At 40.0% G+C, this 20,913-nt stretch overlaps 4 protein-coding genes across 8 annotated transcripts in view; 1 reads left to right on the top strand and 3 right to left on the bottom strand.

Moving 5' to 3' along the window:
• Positions 1 to 20,549, bottom strand: part of adal (adenosine deaminase-like) — a 39,221-nt gene extending 18,672 nt beyond the window's left edge. Inside the window, exon 1 of the mRNA XM_061035658.1 lies at positions 20,544 to 20,549. The gene's annotated coding sequence lies outside the window, so the exon portion shown is untranslated. The remainder of the gene's footprint in view (positions 1 to 20,543) is intronic.
• LOC132972660 (enhancer of mRNA-decapping protein 3-like) lies at positions 76 to 6,224 on the bottom strand. Of its 2 annotated transcripts, none has more exons than XM_061035653.1 (7): positions 6,096 to 6,224; positions 5,632 to 5,797; positions 4,607 to 4,833; positions 4,181 to 4,519; positions 3,938 to 4,091; positions 3,243 to 3,460; positions 76 to 3,143 (listed from the first exon to the last, which is right to left on the bottom strand). In XM_061035653.1, exons 2-7 carry the CDS (start codon positions 5,793 to 5,795, stop codon positions 2,800 to 2,802), a joined length of 1,446 nt encoding a protein of 481 aa, XP_060891636.1. In that variant the 5' UTR covers positions 5,796 to 5,797; positions 6,096 to 6,224; the 3' UTR covers positions 76 to 2,799. The 2 variants fall into 2 exon arrangements, with proteins under 2 accessions (XP_060891636.1, XP_060891635.1); XM_061035652.1 differs by having other exon boundaries at positions 6,058 to 6,218.
• Positions 7,494 to 14,378, top strand: LOC132972658 (trichohyalin-like). Of its 4 annotated transcripts, none has more exons than XM_061035648.1 (21): positions 7,494 to 7,990; positions 8,075 to 8,139; positions 8,222 to 8,492; positions 8,635 to 8,711; positions 8,801 to 8,927; positions 9,017 to 9,142; positions 9,281 to 9,400; positions 9,490 to 9,558; positions 9,661 to 9,816; positions 9,895 to 10,124; positions 10,206 to 10,470; positions 11,084 to 11,183; positions 11,364 to 11,406; positions 11,507 to 11,576; positions 11,702 to 11,751; positions 11,837 to 11,921; positions 12,026 to 12,124; positions 12,431 to 12,550; positions 12,667 to 12,789; positions 13,651 to 13,729; positions 14,022 to 14,378. In XM_061035648.1, the coding sequence occupies exons 1-21, from the start codon at positions 7,904 to 7,906 to the stop codon at positions 14,240 to 14,242; spliced, it is 2,583 nt and encodes an 860-aa protein (XP_060891631.1). In that variant the 5' UTR covers positions 7,494 to 7,903; the 3' UTR covers positions 14,243 to 14,378. The 4 variants fall into 4 exon arrangements, with proteins under 4 accessions (XP_060891631.1, XP_060891629.1, XP_060891633.1 ...); XM_061035646.1 differs by having other exon boundaries at positions 8,632 to 8,711; XM_061035649.1 differs by having other exon boundaries at positions 7,495 to 7,990; positions 8,632 to 8,711; positions 13,651 to 13,717.
• On the bottom strand, positions 14,698 to 19,292 carry syt18b (synaptotagmin XVIIIb). Its single transcript, XM_061035651.1, has 5 exons — positions 18,662 to 19,292; positions 17,204 to 18,204; positions 16,570 to 16,726; positions 15,392 to 15,552; positions 14,698 to 15,294 (listed from the first exon to the last, which is right to left on the bottom strand). The coding sequence occupies exons 1-5, from the start codon at positions 18,804 to 18,806 to the stop codon at positions 15,148 to 15,150; spliced, it is 1,611 nt and encodes a 536-aa protein (XP_060891634.1). The 5' UTR covers positions 18,807 to 19,292; the 3' UTR covers positions 14,698 to 15,147.
• Positions 20,550 to 20,913: the final 364 nt, after the last annotated feature.

The raw sequence follows: 20,913 nt of genomic DNA, 5'->3' as shown, positions 1-20,913 counted from the left end.
TCAATGATTACATAAGTCCACAACAACAACAACAACAACAACAAAACAAACAAAAAAAGCTGATGGTGATTTTTTTTTTATTGTTTGTATTTGCAGATATGACACAGGAGAACGTCACAGGACTTTTTTTTTTTTTTTTTTTTGAACTTCGCCCCTAAAAAGGAAACAGTTGTGCTGTCCAGACAAAACCTCCCACACTGACTGAACTGTCAAATGAGATGTCTATTGACTTCACACACTTAAATGCAGATCTAAGAGTTTTGAACATAAAGGCCAATCTTATCTCCATGAAGCATAACCTGCTTTTAAACAACTTTACTTGACGGCCACACACACACACGACCACCACGTGGTTTGTGACTGTTCACATTTCGTAAAGAAATAACACTTCGCTCTGAGGAAATTGTGTTAGGTACATGAGAGCTGACATTACAGCAGAACAAGGAACAGTCAAGCTGAAGTGTGGCCTCATGCCCCATGGCCCCCTGGTGGTCAAAGACAACTTATTTTTTTTTCATCACATTCAGAAATGCTGGCTGCTGTTTCCAGGCCAGACTTGTCTCAACAGCTGAGAGGCAACACATCAGGCCAGAGGAATGTTGACGAAAGGACAAAAACCTGTGTTCACTTTCAAGACGTTAAAACGTTTGTGTGCGCAAAATACCACATCTTAAAGATGATGTGTATCCTTTTATACTGACCAACAATACAAGATTAAAGGTCCCTTCATGTGCTCAATATGAACATCCCATAAGGATACGCCAGCTTGACAACTGCGGCTGCTCTCATCACATTAAAATATTAAAGTTAGGCAGAAGAAATGCCTATAACACCGCTGACAAGGCCTCAATAAGCACAGAAATAATCAGCACAACATGAATTCACAGTCAATGCATTAGTGTGTTCTGTTCTGGCAAGTACACAAACAGGCTTGCTGCAAGACACCACTAGATACATGACAAGAAAACAGACCCCGTGTGACTGGATTAAACAGGGTGCTCAGTGTGAGAGGTGCATCTTGATCATTGTGAGCCCAAAATCAAAATCGTTCCAATTTCCAGTCTCACATAAACCGAGCATACTCTGGAAATGCAGCTTGTTTTGTAAACAGACACACGCTTGGAAAAAACAAAAAACAAATATCTGTTCACATTCAAACCAGAAGGTTCAAAACTGAATCATACACTTTGACACTTATAAAATGACCATGCACCAGTGGTTCAAGGCCATTTCCATTCAATCTAAACAGCTATGCAGTTTTAACTTGAGTCCATCACAGACAATGCCAAGTGAGCATTCATTCAGTGCAGACTTTTGAAACCCGACATTAAACTACAGCATAACTACACAATAAGGTTAACACTGACCAAAACTACTGCAGGCAGGATGCTTACTGTAATTCACGGAGTATAAAACTGTAATAACTGGAAACCAAGAAAAGAAAATATCAGAAAATAATCAGAAAACTTCGATGGGCATTACAGAGAGATCAGCAGAAACATTGATTTATAAATGAGCTGAAACTTGGTAAAACTCTGGTAGACATGGTCTTCAGTCTCACACGATAGAGCTGAAATGAAACCAGAAGAGTCCACATCAGTTCCACATGAAGACCTCATTCAAAGGCTCACTGTTTGTCACAACTCCAATGAGCAAAGATCTGTTTTTTTCTGAGCAGTTTATAGTTTAGCTCGCTTCACGTTTTTAGGAAAGAATCTTCTTCCTAATCCTAATTTCAATGATTGTTCAATATTTGTTTTTCAGCAGCCAAGCACCATTTTGAGGGAGACCGAGAACTTCAATGGATGAAAAAAAAAAAACGGCATCACTTATAGTTTCTTCATGGGGAGTTCAGTTATTTATGCTCACAAAGTATGTTCTGTGTTAATGAAAGGATTCTGTTTGCTTCAGGTTTCAGAGAGACGACTGAAAAAAAGTGGCTGAATTTAACATGATCTTGCTTTGCAGAAATGAGTGGACAAGAGGCCAGGCATGACATTTTGTCATGACATCAGCTCTACGTTGTACAACATTTTGGTTTCAAACCTTTTCATCCACTGAAAAGCAAAATGTCTAATTGATTGACGTGATGCGTCATCTTATCAGAGCCCTTATCACAGCCGTATTCATCATGGAGGAACATCATTGATATTTAGATGTTCCCTCAGTAGCTGCCCATGTCAACTCTGGCTCAGTTTGAAAACGCAGCAACTCTCATGTGTATGATAAATTCTTTCTAGCCTATAAAAACATTAGATAACAATAAGTGAGTTCCGCAGAATATGGCAGGCTCAAAGCCTTTAGCAATGCTAACAGCAATGTCAGCTGGATTGGTGTAATATTGCATTGTCATGTATTATATGGTGGATTTCAGCACTAGGCTCTGGAATGAGGTGAGACAAGTGACATTCAGAAATTTACATTATGGGTCAAAAATTGCCCGATTCAATTTAAATCTAATCCTTATGTTAATCTTTTTTTTTTTTAACATTTAAGCTGTATATAAGAAACATATTCTCAGTTATCTTGTAATATTATTTACTGAATGACAATGTCAACATAATGGTATCTGCTTAACTGCTGAAGACTCTGATGGTCAATAAAGCAACATGTACTTAGTCCTCGTAGGACTAATGTACCAAACAATGATCCTTCAGTATAAGGGGACAAGTCCCGTTCACATGTTAAAGGGTCAGAAACTTAATGGATGAACTGAAGCTTAAGCTCTAGGATATACAATAAGGCGCCAAAACCAACATGGTAATGGAGGGTGAGAGATTCAATCTGTCGTGTTGACTATTAGTCACACTGGGCAGAGTGCAAAGGGATGACAAATTTGCAGCCAAAAGGAGAAAGATACTTAATTCCCACTTCCTGGAACACCTGTCGAGGGATACCAATGTCACACAGGTAAATACTGCCAGCCCCTTCAGCCAGGGGAAGGGGGAGACATAGAGAGAGGGACCATTTGGCCTCCACTGCCTGCCCCTGTCCACTACAAGGAGGGTCTAAGTTGAGCACTGGCGCTCGATTCTGGTTTGCCCAGTCAGCCGCTGCTCGGTACCAAGGCTGATCCATCAGGAATGTGTTCTCATGGCAGTCCAGGCAGTTAATGATGAGGTCCACTGGGGTGTCTGGAAGGTCTGTGAAATCAGAGAGAAATACAAAATCTCAACACATATTGCTTGGACCACCTCTAATGCAAAATGCAAAAATTAAAAAAGGTAGAAAAATGTGCCTACCTTTGATACTCGACACCTGTTTGCCGCCAGTTTTGTTAAAGAGTGTTAGCTCACTGGTCACTGATTCAAGCATCTTGACAAAATTTGGGAGAAACAGGATAACTTCCACTTCATGATTGGCCAGGTGACGACCACAGCTGATGCCCTGAGCTCCCTGAACATGAGGGCCACACAGCAGAGCCACTGTGGGACGCTGGTGTAAGTTTTTCGGAGTGAATCTGAGAAAATGAAAAAAGAAAAAAAAAAAAAGTGAATTTCCTAAATGTTCTGCTCTTCCAGCAATTGTTTTCCATTAACCTGTTACAAGTTATTAACTTGGCATACAGCAACAATGTACATTTTTTAAACCAAATGTTTCTGTTGAAGAAAAATAAACAAGGCATTGTTCTAAGAACCAAACACAAGATATAACTATGTTATGAAGAAAACCATCTTTTTTTAATACCATTTTAATAAGTGGATGTAATTTCATTCCTTTTCTTTTCAGAAAACTTCATCATGACCCACTCATTTCCATTTAATATGTAATAATTTACCTTTTCAACAACACTTAACCAGTGTAAGCATACAACTAATGTCTATGAAAAAAAAAAAAATCACCATTCTGACAAAAAAAACGGTATTTGTTTTATATGCATTCCCTTTTATTGGTTATCAGACTATAATATCTATCAAAATAATTGCTACCGCCTTACCTATTGGGCCCACCAAGCAATGTAAGTGCCATCTGACTTGCACAAACTCCAGTCATCTCAAGTCTTCGCTCCAGTGAGAGACCAAGGCGCTCAGCCACTGACAACAGTCTCTTGTGTAATTCATAGGTTATACTGGGTACAACAAGCCCAGAGTCTGTGTGGAAGAAAAGGAAACACACATGTTATCGTCTATTTCAGATTATCTGAACACCCTACTGTTTTTGTCATTACAGCTACTCTTACCAGTGCAGTACTCCTTAGCCCCAGGCTGAGGTACGGTGATCTGTCTGTACACAATAGGTTTGGCTTCCAGAATGTTTTCATCATGACGATACCTTGAGGGCGTCTGCTCTTGAGGTGTCCCACGTGACCTTGCACCATTACGGCGCTCTGTTGTGTCTATTTCTGAGAAAACTGCTGCTTTGTCAAAAAGAGCCAAGTTTCCTTCAAAGTCAAAGTCTGTATCCAGCCCGTCATCCATGCCATCCCCGAAACACTCATCGTCTCTGTATTTCATTTGACCATTCTTCACCCCGTTCTTTTTTGGGGTCACTTGGTTTACCCCTTTACTACTAGACGACCCTGTTCAGAAAAATAAACAACATCAACACTTTGGCAATGACCTAAATGTATTTTTTTTATCTGACTGAGGTTCTACATCACACTTACAGGAGTTGTGTCTTCGACGGAAAGCCTTCGGCTGGCCTGGAACATCCAGATGACGTTCTCCGTAGCTTTTTGAGCAGTGCTGAGGAGAGTTAAGTTTCTCCACAGACCTAGGGTCACCTTTTGGGACTGCAACTGGGGCACTGCTTACTTTAGTAGACACAGAAGAGCTGTTCCTACCATTGCCATTTCTGATCTCTAAAATCTTGAGTTCCTTTATATCAATGGCACTGCAGGAGAAAAAAAAAAAGGTAAAACATGGTATATATTAAGTGAAACTAAGTTTTCAGCCAATAAGTCTCTCAGCTGTGAACTTTGCTTTTTTTTTACTTCCTTCCATTTGCCATGCACCTTAACTGCCTCTGCTTTATCTGGTCTCATGCACTACATCACTTTATTCTATCCTTTCTATTTCAGTATTCATCCAGTTCTGGTTACTTTATTCCTGTTGTTTCTTATCCATCATTGCACTACGGTCACTTTATTTATCTCATTTTTACCTTTACAGTTATATTGTATATATTAGTTCTGTTGTTCCATTATTCACCATGCACCTTATTAACTTATCATTTAGTATTTGCCTACTTGCACATAGCTCTGTATATATATATTTATTTCTCGTTTACTGCACATAGTTCTGTTTACATCTGGTCACTACTGCACATAGTTATGGTTACATCTGTTAGTCCGATCACTGTCCACTTATATCTACTCTTTTATATTTTGTATTTTTAAGTTAAGTTTAAGGTTTAAGTTGTATTTAAATTGACATTTTATATTTAGGTTAAAATGTTTTGTTTACTTGCACTGTTGTTAGCTCAGCTCAGCTCAGCTCAGCTCAGCTTCCCCCCCCCCCCCCCGGGAGAAATAAAGATTTTTGAATGGAATGGAATAGAATGAAATTGAATGAAATTGAATGAAATTGAATTGAATAGAATTGAATGGAATTGAATGGAATGGAATGGAATAGAATGGAATGAGCCAAAACTGACAAACCAGCCGAGGAGCAACTCATAATTGGACATTACCTGAATGTCACCTCGGGAACGGGACACTTGACTCCATTATGGAAGGGTTGTCTTAAGGAGATGGTCTGGCTGGACTGGTCCACGGATACAACCTCTCCCTGATAGACTCCCAGTGTTGGCCCACAGTTGATTGACACCAAACTACCCAACCAATCAGCAGCCATGACTGCAAAACATAAATAATAATAAAAACACACACGATAAGATAACAAATCAGACGAACTTCACAGTAACTACAACCTTTGTTTTTGTAAATTCATAAAATCACTTTCTGAAAGTAAATATATTTCTCGATGTTAGTAAATAGTTCTGCTCGCTGACGACGTTAGCGTCCCCCTGTGAGATGAAGCTAGCGAGGTTACCATCTAAGCTACATTTAATTTTAAAGAAGCAAACGCAACATTTAAACACCACCTAGTTTAGTACCTTTTTGTAATCACTGCGAATGACAACACTTTCAATACCTCGAGTGAATGAAGTGTGAAGTTAAACGCTGACAGGAGAAAACGTGACTGTCATGAACAGTTAGCTTTTAGCTTCTTTAAATGTTCAAAAGCTGCTGCTGCGAGCTTCTTCAGGATGACCACTTCCGGCTTCCGCTATAACTTACAAAATAAGAGCTTAGAAGTTAAGATGGATGTTACATAAATGAAGCAGAGCGAATTCTGGCATGCTGCTATATATGCAATTAAAACGAAACAGGCTTTCACAATGCACATTTTTTATTATATTTTTGATTTTAAGAACTGTAGAAAACGGAAAGTCCATTACAGTGTAAACATTAAAGCTCCTGTGTGAGGAGTGTAGCTGGTTATGAAACACACTAAAATGAATATCAATGCCTCTTTATGACATGGAAAAGCAAAAGAGCAAATTTCTTAATAGTTATTAAGGAGGACAAGATCAGCAAAGATCTTAAAGGCACTTTGTCCACAGGGTTCGCCATTGATATTGCGATATGAGATGAGATTCAACTTTATTGTCATTACACATATACAAGTATAGAGTAACGAAATGAGGTTAGGCATCCCACCAGAAGTGCAATAAGCAGAAAGTGCAAGAATCTGTGCTATGTACAAGTAATTACAAAATTTACAGATGTAGACTAAAAAAAGTGAATTATTGGGTATATATGGCTGGATTAATGGGATGCTATAAATACAAATAAATGCTATAAATATGAATATATTCTTAGAATTCTAATATACAGATTAAGGTGCAGTGAGCATGCTATACTAGATTACAGATAATATACAGACATATTGTACAGGCCGATAACTTATTGAGGTGATATTAACATACTATAAAACAATAAATAAATAAAATAAAATATTGTTTGAAAGATTGAGCTAAATAATGTTCATATACCATGACTGGCATAGGCTAAGAAATAACTTTGTATTTAGTCAGTAGCATGCAGTATTTCACACAGAGCTGATGAATATTAGCAAGCTGACATAGCCATGTTGTTATCTGACTATTCATCACGTGGTTTCTTATACCTGGAGCAATAATCAATTCCTCATAAACCGCCTATCGAATAACATAAATGCTAATTATATTTATCTATAAGTGCCTAAAAGCAATAATAAGCAATACGCTTATAATAATAATTAATTATAAATCGGAGGCTTACTCAGTTTATTATCACTGTTTAGGAAATGTTCTGAACAACTCATGTCAACCAACAGCCAGTGCACATATCTAGTGAGATCATGTGGAGACTATCCCAGAAGTGTGAGCATATGACACACCCACCCCCTGTGTACATGGGTTACCATGGATACCCAGTTCAAGGGCTGCACACTGAAAAGCTTGTAATCAAAGCTGTGTGAGGCTTACAAGAAGATTAAGTGGGCATTGTCAGTGGACAGGAGAGGGTCTCTACAGCAAGGTACTGTAAGATGTAGGCCTCTGTGAAATGTTTGGCAGACTCCAGCTATGTAGCCTCATTTTTATACATTTGATGAGAAATGCTTGTATTGAAATATGGAGAATGGTGTGATTAACTAATTTATAATAAGGATAAATGATGCTGTTTGTTCTCAAACACCCTCTGATCAAGTGGTGTTAAAATTAGTTGTTGATCATCAAGTAGATCATCAAGTAAGTAATGGGAATATATTACGCATGTACCAAGAATAGACACACACGCCAGCAGCCACCTTTGTGTGAAAATCTGCTCCTGTCCCCGGAGCAGTGGAGGAGATGAGGATTGAAAACTCACCCATACAAAGAGAAGACATAGCTAAGATCAAGGCGGACAGTCATAATGTTCAGGTCCTCATGCAGGAGCTCGAGTCCCTTTTCCCTCACGGATCTCGACATGTGGGACAACAGATCTCACTTTACAGCCCAGGTAAAACTCAGTTATAACTTTTCTTTCTGGTATAGAGCAGTTTGATGGGAAGTTAATTTAAAAGTTTGTGTTTTTCTTTCATAGACCTCCACATGGTGTGGAATGGCAGCTGTCTCCGGGACTGGGTGTCTGTCCAAAGTCAGCACAAGGTAAGAGAGACATTCATAAGTAACCGAGACTCAATCGTTTCCATTTCCAAGTAAAGGATGTTTAAACTCTGCCTGACTGTAGCACATGTGGGAGCACTGGTGGCTTCAGACAGAACGACCCAGGTCTAAGGAAGTGGCAGTCATTGTCCCATCTGGAGGCCGCACCACGACCCTTTCCTCCGTCTCCAGGAGCTGAAATGAGGGCTGCCAGAGGCGAATGCAGCTTAAGACAGGCAGAAGCAGGGCGATGGATGCAGGATGTCCATGAGCGTCTGGACACCCAGCTGAGGAACAGAAAATCACAGCTAAGCTACAACAAAACTACCACACAACTCCTTGACATGAAACACAAGGTACTCTAACAAAAGTCAATTTAAATTGTATGTTCTTCATTTATGCGTCTTTATAGATTTTTCTGTCTCTGTTAGGTGTTTGGGTATGGGTATCATTTGCACACAATTTCCTACTATCTTTCACTGATGTGTTAAACAGCAGCTCTCAGAAGCAATGACCGCTTTCAACCTGGAGAAGGAGGCAGCTGAATTTTCCCAAAGAGGAGAGCTTCATGAAAAGTAAGTCCAGTCCAAAACATGGGAAGGGGAAAATTTGAATGACTTGAGACAAGACTGAAATTCCTCCTCCTGTTAAATTCACTCTCAAGGGTCCTACAGCTGGAGAAGGAGCTGTTTCAAATGAGGTCTAGTTTGGGCAGAGGGAACGCCGATCATCCAAATCCTGTCTCGCTAAGTAAGACTTTACCATCGAGTGAAGAAGACTTGAGCAGACAGGTGTGTACGCTTTGAATATTTGTGATCCATACAATGTATTTTATATGTATACGTGTTGGTCAACAAATGATTGAACACATGGATTTCAGGAGAGTCACAAGGTTGACACAGAGCTGCACACGCTGAGGGAGGCTCTGAGAGAAGCGGAGGCGAGAGCGAAGACACAAGAAGAAGAAAGAAACCAGGCCCTTCAGAAACTCCAGACTTCCACAGAGGTCAGTAACAACAGATGGAGGGAAATCCCTACAGTTTCTGTTGTTACTTTTTTTTTTTTACAAGATCCCAAAGTTACACTGTCTGCTGTTATAAGGTTATCTTTTTATTGTTGTCAATTTTATTTCCATTGTATGTAGACGCAGAGGACGCTGCTGAATCAAATAGAGGAGATGAGGCTCAGCCACACGAGACAGAATCACGCCGAAATTCAGGAACAGCTGAGTGAAGCTAACAATAAGATCAGCCAAGCGTGCCTGGTCAGTTTTTTTTGTATGATTCAGTTTAACCTTTCCTCTTACAGAATTTAATTATGGGAATTATAGCTTAAGATTGTGTTTCTTCTCAGGAAAAAGCTATCTTGACAACTCAAGTGATAAAGCTGGAGGATAATATAAAAGACCTGAAGAGCAAATTGGTAAAGGATCTGTGTGACAAAATGATTCAGGAAGCAAATATACAGTCTTTAATTACAATGATGGATGTTAATACGTTTTTTTGTTCCATATATTTGGTATAGGAAAAAGCAGGTCTCCAGCAGAGGAACCAGGTCCTGGAGCTGCAGCTGAAAAGATCCCAACAGGGTTCAGATGGATGTGAGGACACTGAGTCGAAAAACAACAAACAGGATCAGAAAACAGTTGTGATGAGGGAAGAATCAAAGGCACTCAAAGAGGTGGAAAACTTTGTCTGTTAGTTAAGTTTTAATTTTCGGTAGGTCTTTATTAAATGATCTCTGTTGTGTCTCCACCAGGTGAATGAAAAGCTGATCCATGAGCTTGACATGACCAAGCAGAAACTGACAACATCACAGTGTCAGCTGCAGGAGATAACAGCAGAGAGAGACACGTTCTCCAGACAAACTGCAGAGATGAAGGAAGAACACTCTCAGCATATCAAAGACAAAGACCAGTTGATCAGTAAGCTGAACCAAGGTGGACATGAGGAGCTAACTGAAATGAAAGAAAAGTGTGGCCAGCTCAGGTGAGAGTGTTACAAATTATACTTCAGTATAAACTATGCAATTTCCCTGGCTTTACTGAAACATTCGAACTATTTTTCCAGAAAATCTGTGGACGTTTTGGAATCGGAGAAACTGAAATTGCAGGATCAGTGTCTGCGTTTGAAGGCGGAGGTCCATGAGAAAGAGGAGAAGCTACACCTGCAGGAGGAAGAGTTTCAGAAACAAGATGCAGCGAGAGTCCAGACCCTGCAGGAGCTGAAAGCTGTGGCCTCACATTGGACTGAGAAATGGCAGAAGGCTGCTTTGACACTGCAGGCCACACAGGGAGAGCTTGAGGAACTCAAAAAGAACAACTTCAGAAATGGGGTAAGCCTTACAACTCCCTTATAAATACTTTATTTTATGACCTAGCATTTCATTTAGATGCTTCTTATATTCTAATTAAAAAAAGGTGTTCAAGCAGAAGCTGCGCCTGTTGCCAGTGAGATTCAAAACAACAATAAAAGACGGCTAGAGAGACAAGCCTTGTGTCCACAAAGATGATCTTATTGTTGAATATGTAGTACGTGTCTAAATGAGTCAATTCACCCTGTGTTTAAAAGGATTTTTATTTATATTATTTTTTATTTTTTATTATTTATTTATTTAAAATAAAGATACATCACTTATTTTCTGTATTCACATTTTTCAGAAGTATTAATGGGACAAAAACACAGCAAAACAAAAGAAACAAAAAGAGAACAGCCATGCACTATAGAAAATAAAAATAAAATGCAAATCTATATAAATTGTTATTAAAATTATTATAAATGAAATTACAGCACATATATAACACAAGTAACACCCTGTTATGCACCCTTTATCTGTGGCAAATCAGTCCTCAAATAGTACAATAGAACAGTGAATGATTAATTTACATCCAGATTGAAGAACAAAGTTGAGTATCAGCCTTGACTTTCCACTTCATGCTATTTAATAGAGGGAATCGGAGTCATTGCTGAGGCTTGAGCTTGGCGCGTGCAGACAAGAGCTGGAGTTGGAAAGAAGCAGGAATCAGCTGCTGGCTCACGTACATAAAGGTAATGACACATATATTTCCTATAAGTTAACTGATATGGGTTAGAGGCACCTGCAAATAATCTCAAAAAGGTTTCTGCAACAAAAAAAAAAACAGCAGTTGTCCCTCTCTAAAGTGTAAGTGTTTTTTTTTTATCTTTAAACACCAGGGGGCGTTAAAGTGCTCTGATTTTGTTTTTCAGGTGATAAAGCGGTGCGGGATCAGGACACAGAGACAGTGACAGAGTGAGCAGAATTTGATGAGATTATCATTTTCAAAATTCAAAGTCTACAGATGAAATTATGTGGTCTGTGTCTCTTATCATGCCCTCTGTCTGTGTATCAGCTTATCACAATCCTCTTTGTTATGTGAGCCACCATCCGACTCCCAGACGAGCAAAAACAAAACCCCTCAGGTAACAACCTGTTCATCCCTCAAATACAAGTCTATGTTGCAATTCTATATTGCATGCATAGAGGTAAGCATGTAAATAAAATATTTCCAGTATAGAATGATGACAGTAACTTTCATGCTTGATAGGTGCATATTAACCAGAGGATGGCCAAAGCAGAGGAGGATCTAAGGGAAAAGTAAGCTCCTCTAAATATAGAGAGATCTACTGTTTTAAAGACAGTGAGGTGAAAATGTAACAGGTTTGATTTTGTGCTGTGTTAGGGAGGACGCTTTGAAGAGCGTCGAGGGGCTGAGAGAGACTGAACTAAACAAGGCTCAACTCAGGATTTCTCCTCTGGAGCTAAAGGTGAAATTGCATAAAACATTATGTGTCTTTGAACGTATTGGAAGATGTCTTCCTCTGTTGGTGATGATTATGAACACAATAAGTATCAGAATGCTTGTCTTTAGGTTAAAGACGACCAATCATCTTATGAAGGCAATAAGGATACAACTGTTGGTTCAGTTAATCCAGAAACAGAACAGCAAAGGAGGATGGTCACTGAGCAGGTATGTGTGCAGTGTGTGATGCTAAGATGGTGTGTTGGTCAGCTGTGAGTTCAGACTACAACATTGCCTATTCAGATAAACATGGATTGACCATGAAACTGAATAGAGGTATTCAAGCTCTCTAGAGGGGACTTTATACTTATAGCATACTCTTTCTAAATTCTAAATTCTAAAATGGGTAAACATAAAGAAAAAAAACATGTTAGTGTTGTCATTACATCAAAGCTCTCTGTGCCCGAGTGTAGCCTTGTACGGCTGCTAGTGTGGCTAATCCAACAGGCTATGTTTATCTGATTATATTTGTAGTTAAAGAGTCTGTTTAAAGACCGAGAAGCTAGGGAGCTGCAAACAGGTGACAACAGTCCAGGAGCAGCTCTGACAGAGGCCTCATCCCTACAGGACCAGTCCCACACTAAAGCCATGCGGGTAAGAAGCATAACTAATTCTGAGACAAGAATGCAGGCGAGTCATAAAGAAACAGAGGACGTAATTAAACAGATTATCTAACATGAAAATGCCTATTTTTTTGAACGTTCTTTTAGAAAACAGGGGGCAGGAGGATCTGGGCACAGAGCTCAGGCTTGCTGCCTGTGTTTGAGGAGGATGAGGAGAGCAGTGAATGTTCAGGAGGGGAGGAGGCAAAGCCAACAGAAGTGGCTGCTGAGGTAAACTTCCAAAACCAATGTCAAAAAGTCAAAGCTTACGTAACACCAAGTGACATGGTTGATAAAACAAACATACAGCCTCAACAGTGTATGCATCTATGACAACTTGTTTATGTGCCCTGCAAATGTAACTTTCAAGAGCAAGAGCTGAAAGACTAAAATGTCAATGCAAATGTCCGTGTGTTATCACGGATGTTGATGTTGCATCTGCAATTCATGCAAATTAATAGCATAAATGGCATAATCTTTGCAAGCAGATTATATCATGAAATCAACAGAGCTAGCTAAACATTTACTTATTACATATACTCACACACACATGTGCAGACTAATCCCAGCTTCTGCTTTAATCAAAGAGTATACCGCACATATGGAGGGGCTGTCTCTCCACTTGAAACATAATTCAGCTACAATCTCACATATGACTCTTTCCACGCTGTAAATAATCAGATTTGAAGCTGAGGAGTGAAGCACTGCGCTGGAACACATCAGACTCAACTATAACAGGATAGGAAAGAGTTAAACTTACAGCCTGAGAACAGAGAAATAGTGATAATGATTCAAGATGTTCACGTTTGTCCGAAAGTCATTGAGCACTCTCATAGGTATTGAGTGGCTTTTACTTTTGTAATTACCTTAGAAAATCCAAATGTTCTTCTCCTAAGAACCACAAAAAATGTTAAACAGAGCATTTCTTTTTCAGCTAGAATGAAAAAACAACACATTGTAACCAATCATTTATTATTTTTAATGGACAGAAATAGACTTTTAAAGCACTCTACAAATAAATTATAATTAAAATATATGCAAAGAAGGTGGATAGTCCCCAGTATGAAATTGAAACTATCTGTCCTCTGCCAGATGTCTGATCACACTGTGGATGCAGGTATCGTCACTCTGAAGGCAAAACATGAGAATCTTCTACGAGGTGAAGTTGTGTGTGAGTCAGTGTAATAATCACTAGTGTAGACATGTGCTGTGATCTGTGCTGTGTTTGTAGTTTATCCAAAACAGGGACTGCTCCTCAAATGTCTAACAGAACAAAATAACATGGAGCGTATTGTTTAATTAAATAATATGCTCTTCACTAATAGTGAATGCGTCCCTCATCTCAGATCTTTTCCCCTCTCCTTCTCTTTGCCTTCTATCTTTTGCATGTGTACTTTTATAAAATATAGTTGACGTTTCTTAATATTGTCCTGTGTGTAATTATTTCCATCTTGATTTGGCAGCCCTAAAAAGCAAGCAACCAGTCCATACTCGTCCTCAGGCTGCAGAAAATCTTTCAGACAGGACTCCAGATGTGGAAGTGGCAGACATACCGAACACTTCAGATGAAAACAGTCTGAAAAAGAAGAGATCAGATCCCATCTACCCTGATGGAATATTCCAGGCTGAGCTTGTTGATATCTGTAGCCCTGATGAAGACGAAGAGGAGGGAGTGGACAAATGAGGTGTTACGTTAAAGATGTCTGCACTGGGCAATGCTTGCTTTGCTGGAACATTGACCATTACTGCAAGGGGTTCATTATAAATGTTTGTGCCTTAAAGCTTATACAGTATGGATTAACTCACATGAAGTGAAAGGACTAATTTACTTCAAAAGTGTATAGATGAGACTAAGCTAAGGTGGTACTTTGTGGATGTTAATTTAAATATGAGTTAAATGGTTTGTGCTTTTTTTTGTTACACACATCATCAACATTTGGAAGTCTGTACCTCAGACGATAGTGTTAATAAAAATCAAAAAGCTTCTAAAGGAAAAAGTCTGTTTTATTTCTATCTGGCATGATATGAAATGATTCTTCACACCAATGTTTCAAACCAGAATGTGCATGAAATGTTTTAAATTTATGTCAAAGTACTGTGAAACTACAGATGAGAGAATAAAAAGTATCGCATATTACTCACACATGCAATCAATGACAGTGTTTTACAGGAATCACAGGAAGTGATTAATCGAGTAACTCTGGAGTATTTTGAGATAAATACCAAATGGCTGTATTTCATTTCCATATGTGTTTGTTGTGTGTTTTTTGTTACTTGGAGAGAGATTGAATATTTGAATGAAATCACCGATGACAAATTGATACAGTACTTACCCATGGCAAAAATCCCATGTTGGGTGTATTAAAATAAGGCCATTGTAAAGATGTAGTTGCTCAGTGTTTAAGCCTAACAGCCTGACATTAAGCCTGCAGTGTCAGTAAATGTATCGTTCAATGCATGAAGCAAAGCACCAGTGTATCTCAGGAAGAAAGTCACTTCTATTTGTTCTTTTGGATGTCCACTGAGTTCAGACAGTACTCAGGACATCTAACCACTTCAAAGTTCTTTCAGCACTCATGTGTCAGAGCTCTATAGCAGCTCTGGTTGCACAGTGTGCCAGCGAGCCTGCTCCACCTGCAGGGTGCACATGTCCCTCCAGTGAGCTCGTCCTGCATCTGCAGACTGGGGACCAATCAGAACTCGACCGATGACATTCTCTTCTGAGAGGACCTGATTCTGTCACATGTGAAAGGAACCAAAAGTATAAATGCGGGTGGTCAATGAATGTTTTTTTCTTCCATGTTAGTGAGCTCTAAAAGTGATGTTTACGTACCTGCATGATCATGAACTCCAACATAAGCGGCAGCCGACGGATGTCTCCTGGAGGGAGGTCAAAGTGGAAAGAAGCGTTCCACACAGTGAAGGAGGCTGCTTTAGTTTCCCTGCTGCTGATCACAACTCCGTCATGGTGCAGGTTAATCTGAACCAGGTACTCTGTGCAGAAAGAAAAACCTTTATTGTAGAATTAACAGTAAAAAGGAAAAGGAAGAGTCCCATGGAGGTTGAAGAAAAAAATGACTTTTCCCAGTGTTGGCTAAGTCACAAAATGACACACAATCAGTTGCAGGATGACACTAAATAAAGCATGATAATAAGACAGAAAGACAGAAATCAGATTAAAAAGTAGCCAGGAGGTAGGTTGATAAGCAACCAATCAAAATATAATTGTTAGTTATTCAGTATTAAATATTTCTCTTCTTCCTATACATAGCTGCAAACCTCACAGCAGGAAACAACCATTTATAACCCACCAGAGTCTGTGTATATAATATTAATAACTAAAACACATGCACCAAAAGGAGGAGTTGCTCAAAAATGATATTTTTTGTACATATTGTCCCTTTACAGAAATTTACTTGGAATTTTTAAAAAATGAAACCAGGCTGTCTTTACACCACCTCTTCTCCTGTATATATAGTGTGCTCACTTAGAATTTAAAAATGATTAAAATTCAGTTTTGTCTATTCTGTAGTCCAAATATACAGTATTTGAAATATTTCATAATCTGTTATAAAACAAGAAGAGATTATCCCAGCAGATGTATATGACATACTGTGTGTGAAATGGATATCATATAATGAAATGGCCTTGCATTTGTGAGTCTGCAATGAAAAAAAATCATGCTGAGACAGACAGGCTAATGCAAACAAAGATTAGATTTGTCAGAACAGAGATTCAGAGGAGATTGGAACATTTTTTTCCTGAGGATTGTGGATAGTGAAGGATTAAATCACAATGTCATCACAAAAGGGATGATCTCCTGCTGCATTCGCTTCCTCTAAGACATCATTTAATCCCTTAAACATTAAAAGCAAACATAGGGAATTACTTTACCTCTGCCCCTGTATGGCAAATGTGACAATGTCCCACCCATGCATGTTTACATAATGCATCCATGCATGATGTCCTCATGGGACACATTTCTCAAATTTCAGTAAATGCTGTTTTTACCTGTTGCTGCCGAGGAATGAAAGAGATCGTCCAGGTTGTCTGCTCTGAGGACCGTGGCTTTGATTCGATGGGTCAATGCCTGATACTGAAGCAAAATGAAGATCTGTGGAGGACAGCTAAGTCCCTTACAAACCAGAGCATCCTGGGGGATCAGACTCTGGAGTCATAGGGCACAAGTTCAAAGAGCAGAGAGTGAAACCTCAATCAGTGGGAAATACAGCTTGGGCTTTTGAAAAGAGTGAAAAACACAATTTACCAAATGGAACACTAGTTTAATTGTACTGACTGCAGAGATCACACATCGATGTGTAAAAAGACAAACAAGAATCAAACAAAACAAGATCAGCCAACAAACAGATTTTGCCTCATTTCTTCTACCCTGTCCAAAATGAGCAAAACAGACTGCAATCTTAGTACTATTCTTTTTTCAAATATACAGCAGTATGTGTCCCAAATCCTAGGAATGTTAATTTTTGACCTCGGAGGCCACTCAAGTTCAACTAAAGTTTAAGTCTACATTTTTTTATATGAGGGGAAAAAAGCAACCCGGAAATGTTTGATTGTTTCCTAACTGGTTAGGCTTTTTGGTAGCTAGACAAAGAAGTACAAATATATATATGTGTATAACCCTTACCTTTTTCAGGTTCCACTTGTTGGGGTTAAGATCTTTGGTGAAGTGAAAAAGCTGCTCATTTCTCCAGGCTCTTCCCCCACAGTCGACCTCCACTTCACCCAGTGTGGTGCCTCTCAGGCTGGGAGGTTCCCGTGTGTATACAGCTATTCTCAACACACACCTCTGGAGCTCTTTCTCTGAGCTTACCTTTAAAAGCATCAGCAGGCTGTTGCTCTCAGGGCTCAGGCTGCTCTGGATGGAGGCCTGTATGGGGCAGGGGTACAGAGGCGGCAGGCTGCCCAGCACAGACAGGTCCTCCAGTTTGTGGGAAGTCCCAGTCAGGCTGGCGACGGAGACTGCCAGGGTTTGTTGCTCCAGAGAGAAGGCCATAGTGAAATGGAGGCAAGGTTTCGGTTCTTGGTAACTGGCATTAGAGCCATAGTTCAGTGGAGCCAGTGGAATCGGCCCTTCAGGCATGGAAGGGGACAGAGCCTCCGGGGTGAAGAGCCTGCTGTGTTCATCACAAGATATACTCCCACTCACTGTGCAGCGTCTCTGTAGAGCCTTACAGGTTTTAGCCAACAGTCCCAGTTTAGGAAAAGTAGGAAGAGAAGCATCGGTGTGATGTATGGGTTTGTTAAGAGGAGCTGTCAGCGGTGGTGTGCTGAGGCGGCGCAGAGAAATGTAACACTTTGGCTGCTCCTTATATTCAGAGACGGCTCTGTTAGAGGGTGTCAGAGAGGGAATCTCAACCTGTGAAAAAGCAGGGCTGGTAAAAGTGGAGGGATACTCAGGCAGATCTCCATCCAGCTCCTTGTACTGCTGCCTGGGGGCTGTTGTCACAGACGAGAGAGGTGGGCTCTGCGCAAAGGTCAAAGGTTCAGCAGGAGCCGGTGCTGACGTCACAGTATTTTTGTCTTTACCACCACAGATCTGACCTTTCCTCCAGCACAGAATACATCCCAGGACCAAACACAGACAGAAAACAATCAATCCAACTAAAAGAAGGATCTGGAGGTGGACTGTAGACACAACAAAGAATAACAAGACAAATCAGATGACAAGAGTTTACAAGCTATTACAGATAGAATTATTTTCTTAATTTGACTGAAAGCATTGACTCTATGCTATCAGTTTACACATTTCCAAGTCTGCCCTAAAAAGACACTCACATGCCATTATGAACATTTATGAAATCGTTGTTTGCTGTAATAATTCCTCTTATCCATAAAGGCTCAGTACAAAAATGGATCTTGACATCAGAAATTTACTAAGGTATATTTTCACCTATCATAATTGACAATACGTGGAAATTATGGAAACAACAACAAGCGCTAGTATGGACAGAAGGAACAATTACCAGTAGCATTTCGTTATTTTAAAGCACTTTCTATTTACTTCGTAGCTTTTCATTACTAAATATGGGCACAAGTGATATATTTTAGACTTAAAACCGTTAACTTTCCTTTAAGACCATACCTTCGAGTTGTTTGGTGAAGAGGACCTGCACCAGCAGCCAGAAGAAGAGGATGACCATGATGCCCTCAATCATCCCCTTACAGCAGAAGAGCAGCACGGACTGCCACAGAGGCTGACCCGGGTACTCCTCATCATGGTAAGGCATGGTGACAATCCAATGCTGCAGGTTAGTTAAATCCTATTTCAAAAGTTCTGCAAGAAGAAGCCCAGAAGCCCCTGTGAAGTCATTTGTCTGACTCAGGAAATCACATTTTGGCATTCAGTTCTGTCCCCATGTACTTCTGCTTCATAGGATCAATGAAAGCCATATTTGTGGGGTCACTAAGGCACAAATAAACACAAACAATTAACATCACAGGTTTCAGGTTTGAGCAATAAAACGAGTTAAAAATCAAAACATATCATGATATCCTTCTGACAAAGGAAGAACCTCCAAGCACAAGATAAAGGTTTTATCTAAGTGAGCAGCTGTAGGTGTCTTTGTATATGAAAAAAAAAAAAATGTTGTCCTGACTCTCTGCAGACTGTTTATTCCAATCTTTGTCCCAGGACAGTGATCCCTTCATCTGCACAGTGACATGAGTAGTATTATTCCTCCCAGACGGGCAGGACCGTGGGCGGGGCTATCCACCTCATAATTCCTTTTAAATCGTGCCTGCAGAATGTTTCTTCCACAGGGTCCAGATGCCAATCCAGCAGTGTGACTATAGAAGTAAACCCTGCTGCCCATCCCCCGCGTCCACCCTGTGACCCATGAGCTCTTATCTCCATTAGTACAGCTTCTGTCACAGGTCTGCTGGAGTTCAGGAATAAAGTCACAGACACAGACGTTTTCTTTAATTCCTGTTTTATGCACAAAGCATTACGATTTTTGATTTTCTAAATGTGCTGTGTTGTCAAATATGTATTTGGAAAACCAATATGAAACACACCAGTTGGAAACAAACCTTAATGACTGTAGCTAAAACAGGACAGGACCTGTATAGAATTAAGTTGTTCAATAATTCAGGGTGAAAACAGATACTAACACAATACACAATAGTTTCATGTTATTTGATGCATGACAACACTGAATCTGAAAGTGTGTGTGACTTAAATGAGGGAATACTACCCTCGTCAGGCCACTCACTTTCTGGTTTGTATTTTTCATTGGTGTTTGAAGATCTTTTGGTTAAGTATAGTTTATATACTGCAATATAATAATACTCCATTACATTTGTTAGCCCTGCAAGTGTCTGTTAAGCTAAATGCACCTCAAGTAAAACCTTAAAAAAAGTGCTGTAAAAGAATTTTAAAAACTAGCCCCTCTACCTATATAAATACTATAATATTATGTATGTATGTGTCTTTGTAACTGATGCAAGATATATGAGGCATTCCCAAACCAGATGGGATATATAATCCCTCCAGCAGGCTCTATCTACCCAGGGGTCTCCTCCCAGTTGAACGTGCCCAAAAAACCTTCAAAAGGAGGCGTTCAGTAGGCATCCTAAGATGCCAAAAGAACCTCAACTGGCTCCTGTTGATGCGTGGGAGTAGCGGCCTAACTCCAAGCACCTTAACCCTATCTCTAAGGTAACATAGGTGAGGGATCAGATGTAGATTGACTGGTATATTGAAAGCTTTGCCTTCAGGCTCAGCTCCCCCTTCAACACAACTGTCTGGTAAAACCAACCCGTCTGTCAATCTCACAATACATTTTGTCGTCACTCGTGAACAACGCCCCAGGATACTTAAACTCTTTCATCTGGACAAAGACTCACATCCCACCTAGAGAGGAAGCAAAACATTGTTTTACAGGAGAGAACTAGGGCCTTGGACTTGAAGGTGCTGCCTACACCTCGGCTGAAAACCGGCCCAAACAGCTGCAAAAACATCTGCAAAAAGCTGAGATTTAAGGTTCCCAAACTGGAAACCCTTCGGAAATGTGGACACAGCGCTCACTTTGGTCATACAGGGACTGGATGGCCTATAGCAAAGGCCCTGGAAACCCATATTCCTGCAGTATTCCCCACATGAACCCCCAAGGAGAATGATGGTAGGCCTACTCCAATTCCACCAATCACATGTAGACTGGATGAGCAAAACCCACGCTCCCTCAGGAAGTCTTTCAATAGGGAAGTTGGGCCATTGATCCACGGGGCAGGATTGGGCACATTGTTACTCTTGATTTAAAAATCAGCCGGACCCTCCTTTCCAGCACCCTAGAGTAAACTTCCCTCGGTGTGAGCAATAGTTGGAGCACACCCTCT

This window comes from Labrus mixtus, chromosome 4 (genome assembly GCF_963584025.1).
Source record: "Labrus mixtus chromosome 4, fLabMix1.1, whole genome shotgun sequence".
Taxonomy (NCBI): domain Eukaryota; kingdom Metazoa; phylum Chordata; class Actinopteri; order Labriformes; family Labridae; genus Labrus; species Labrus mixtus.
The sequence above is the reverse complement of the archived record's forward strand: the minus strand, read 5'-3'. Positions and strand labels throughout refer to the sequence as shown.

Excerpts from the sequence above, each read along its gene's own strand:
- syt18b (XM_061035651.1), bottom strand. The coding sequence starts at position 18,806 with ATGCCTTACCATGATGAGGAGTACCCGGGTCAGCCTCTGTGGCAGTCC. Across the intron at positions 18,205-18,661 it reads CTTCACCAAACAACTCGAAG|TCCACCTCCAGATCCTTCTT; the intron begins GTATGGTCTTAA and ends TTGTGTCTACAG. Across the intron at positions 15,553-16,569 it reads TCATTCCTCGGCAGCAACAG|AGTACCTGGTTCAGATTAAC; the intron begins GTAAAAACAGCA and ends CTTTCTGCACAG.
- LOC132972658 (XM_061035646.1), top strand. The coding sequence starts at position 7,904 with ATGTTCAGGTCCTCATGCAGGAGCTCGAGTCCCTTTTCCCTCACGGAT. Across the intron at positions 8,712-8,800 it reads AGAGGAGAGCTTCATGAAAA|GGTCCTACAGCTGGAGAAGG; the intron begins GTAAGTCCAGTC and ends TTCACTCTCAAG. Across the intron at positions 8,928-9,016 it reads AAGAAGACTTGAGCAGACAG|GAGAGTCACAAGGTTGACAC; the intron begins GTGTGTACGCTT and ends CATGGATTTCAG.
- LOC132972660 (XM_061035653.1), bottom strand. The coding sequence starts at position 5,795 with ATGGCTGCTGATTGGTTGGGTAGTTTGGTGTCAATCAACTGTGGGCCA. Across the intron at positions 4,092-4,180 it reads GGCTAAGGAGTACTGCACTG|ACTCTGGGCTTGTTGTACCC; the intron begins GTAAGAGTAGCT and ends TCTTCCACACAG. Across the intron at positions 3,144-3,242 it reads ACAGGTGTCGAGTATCAAAG|ACCTTCCAGACACCCCAGTG; the intron begins GTAGGCACATTT and ends CTGATTTCACAG.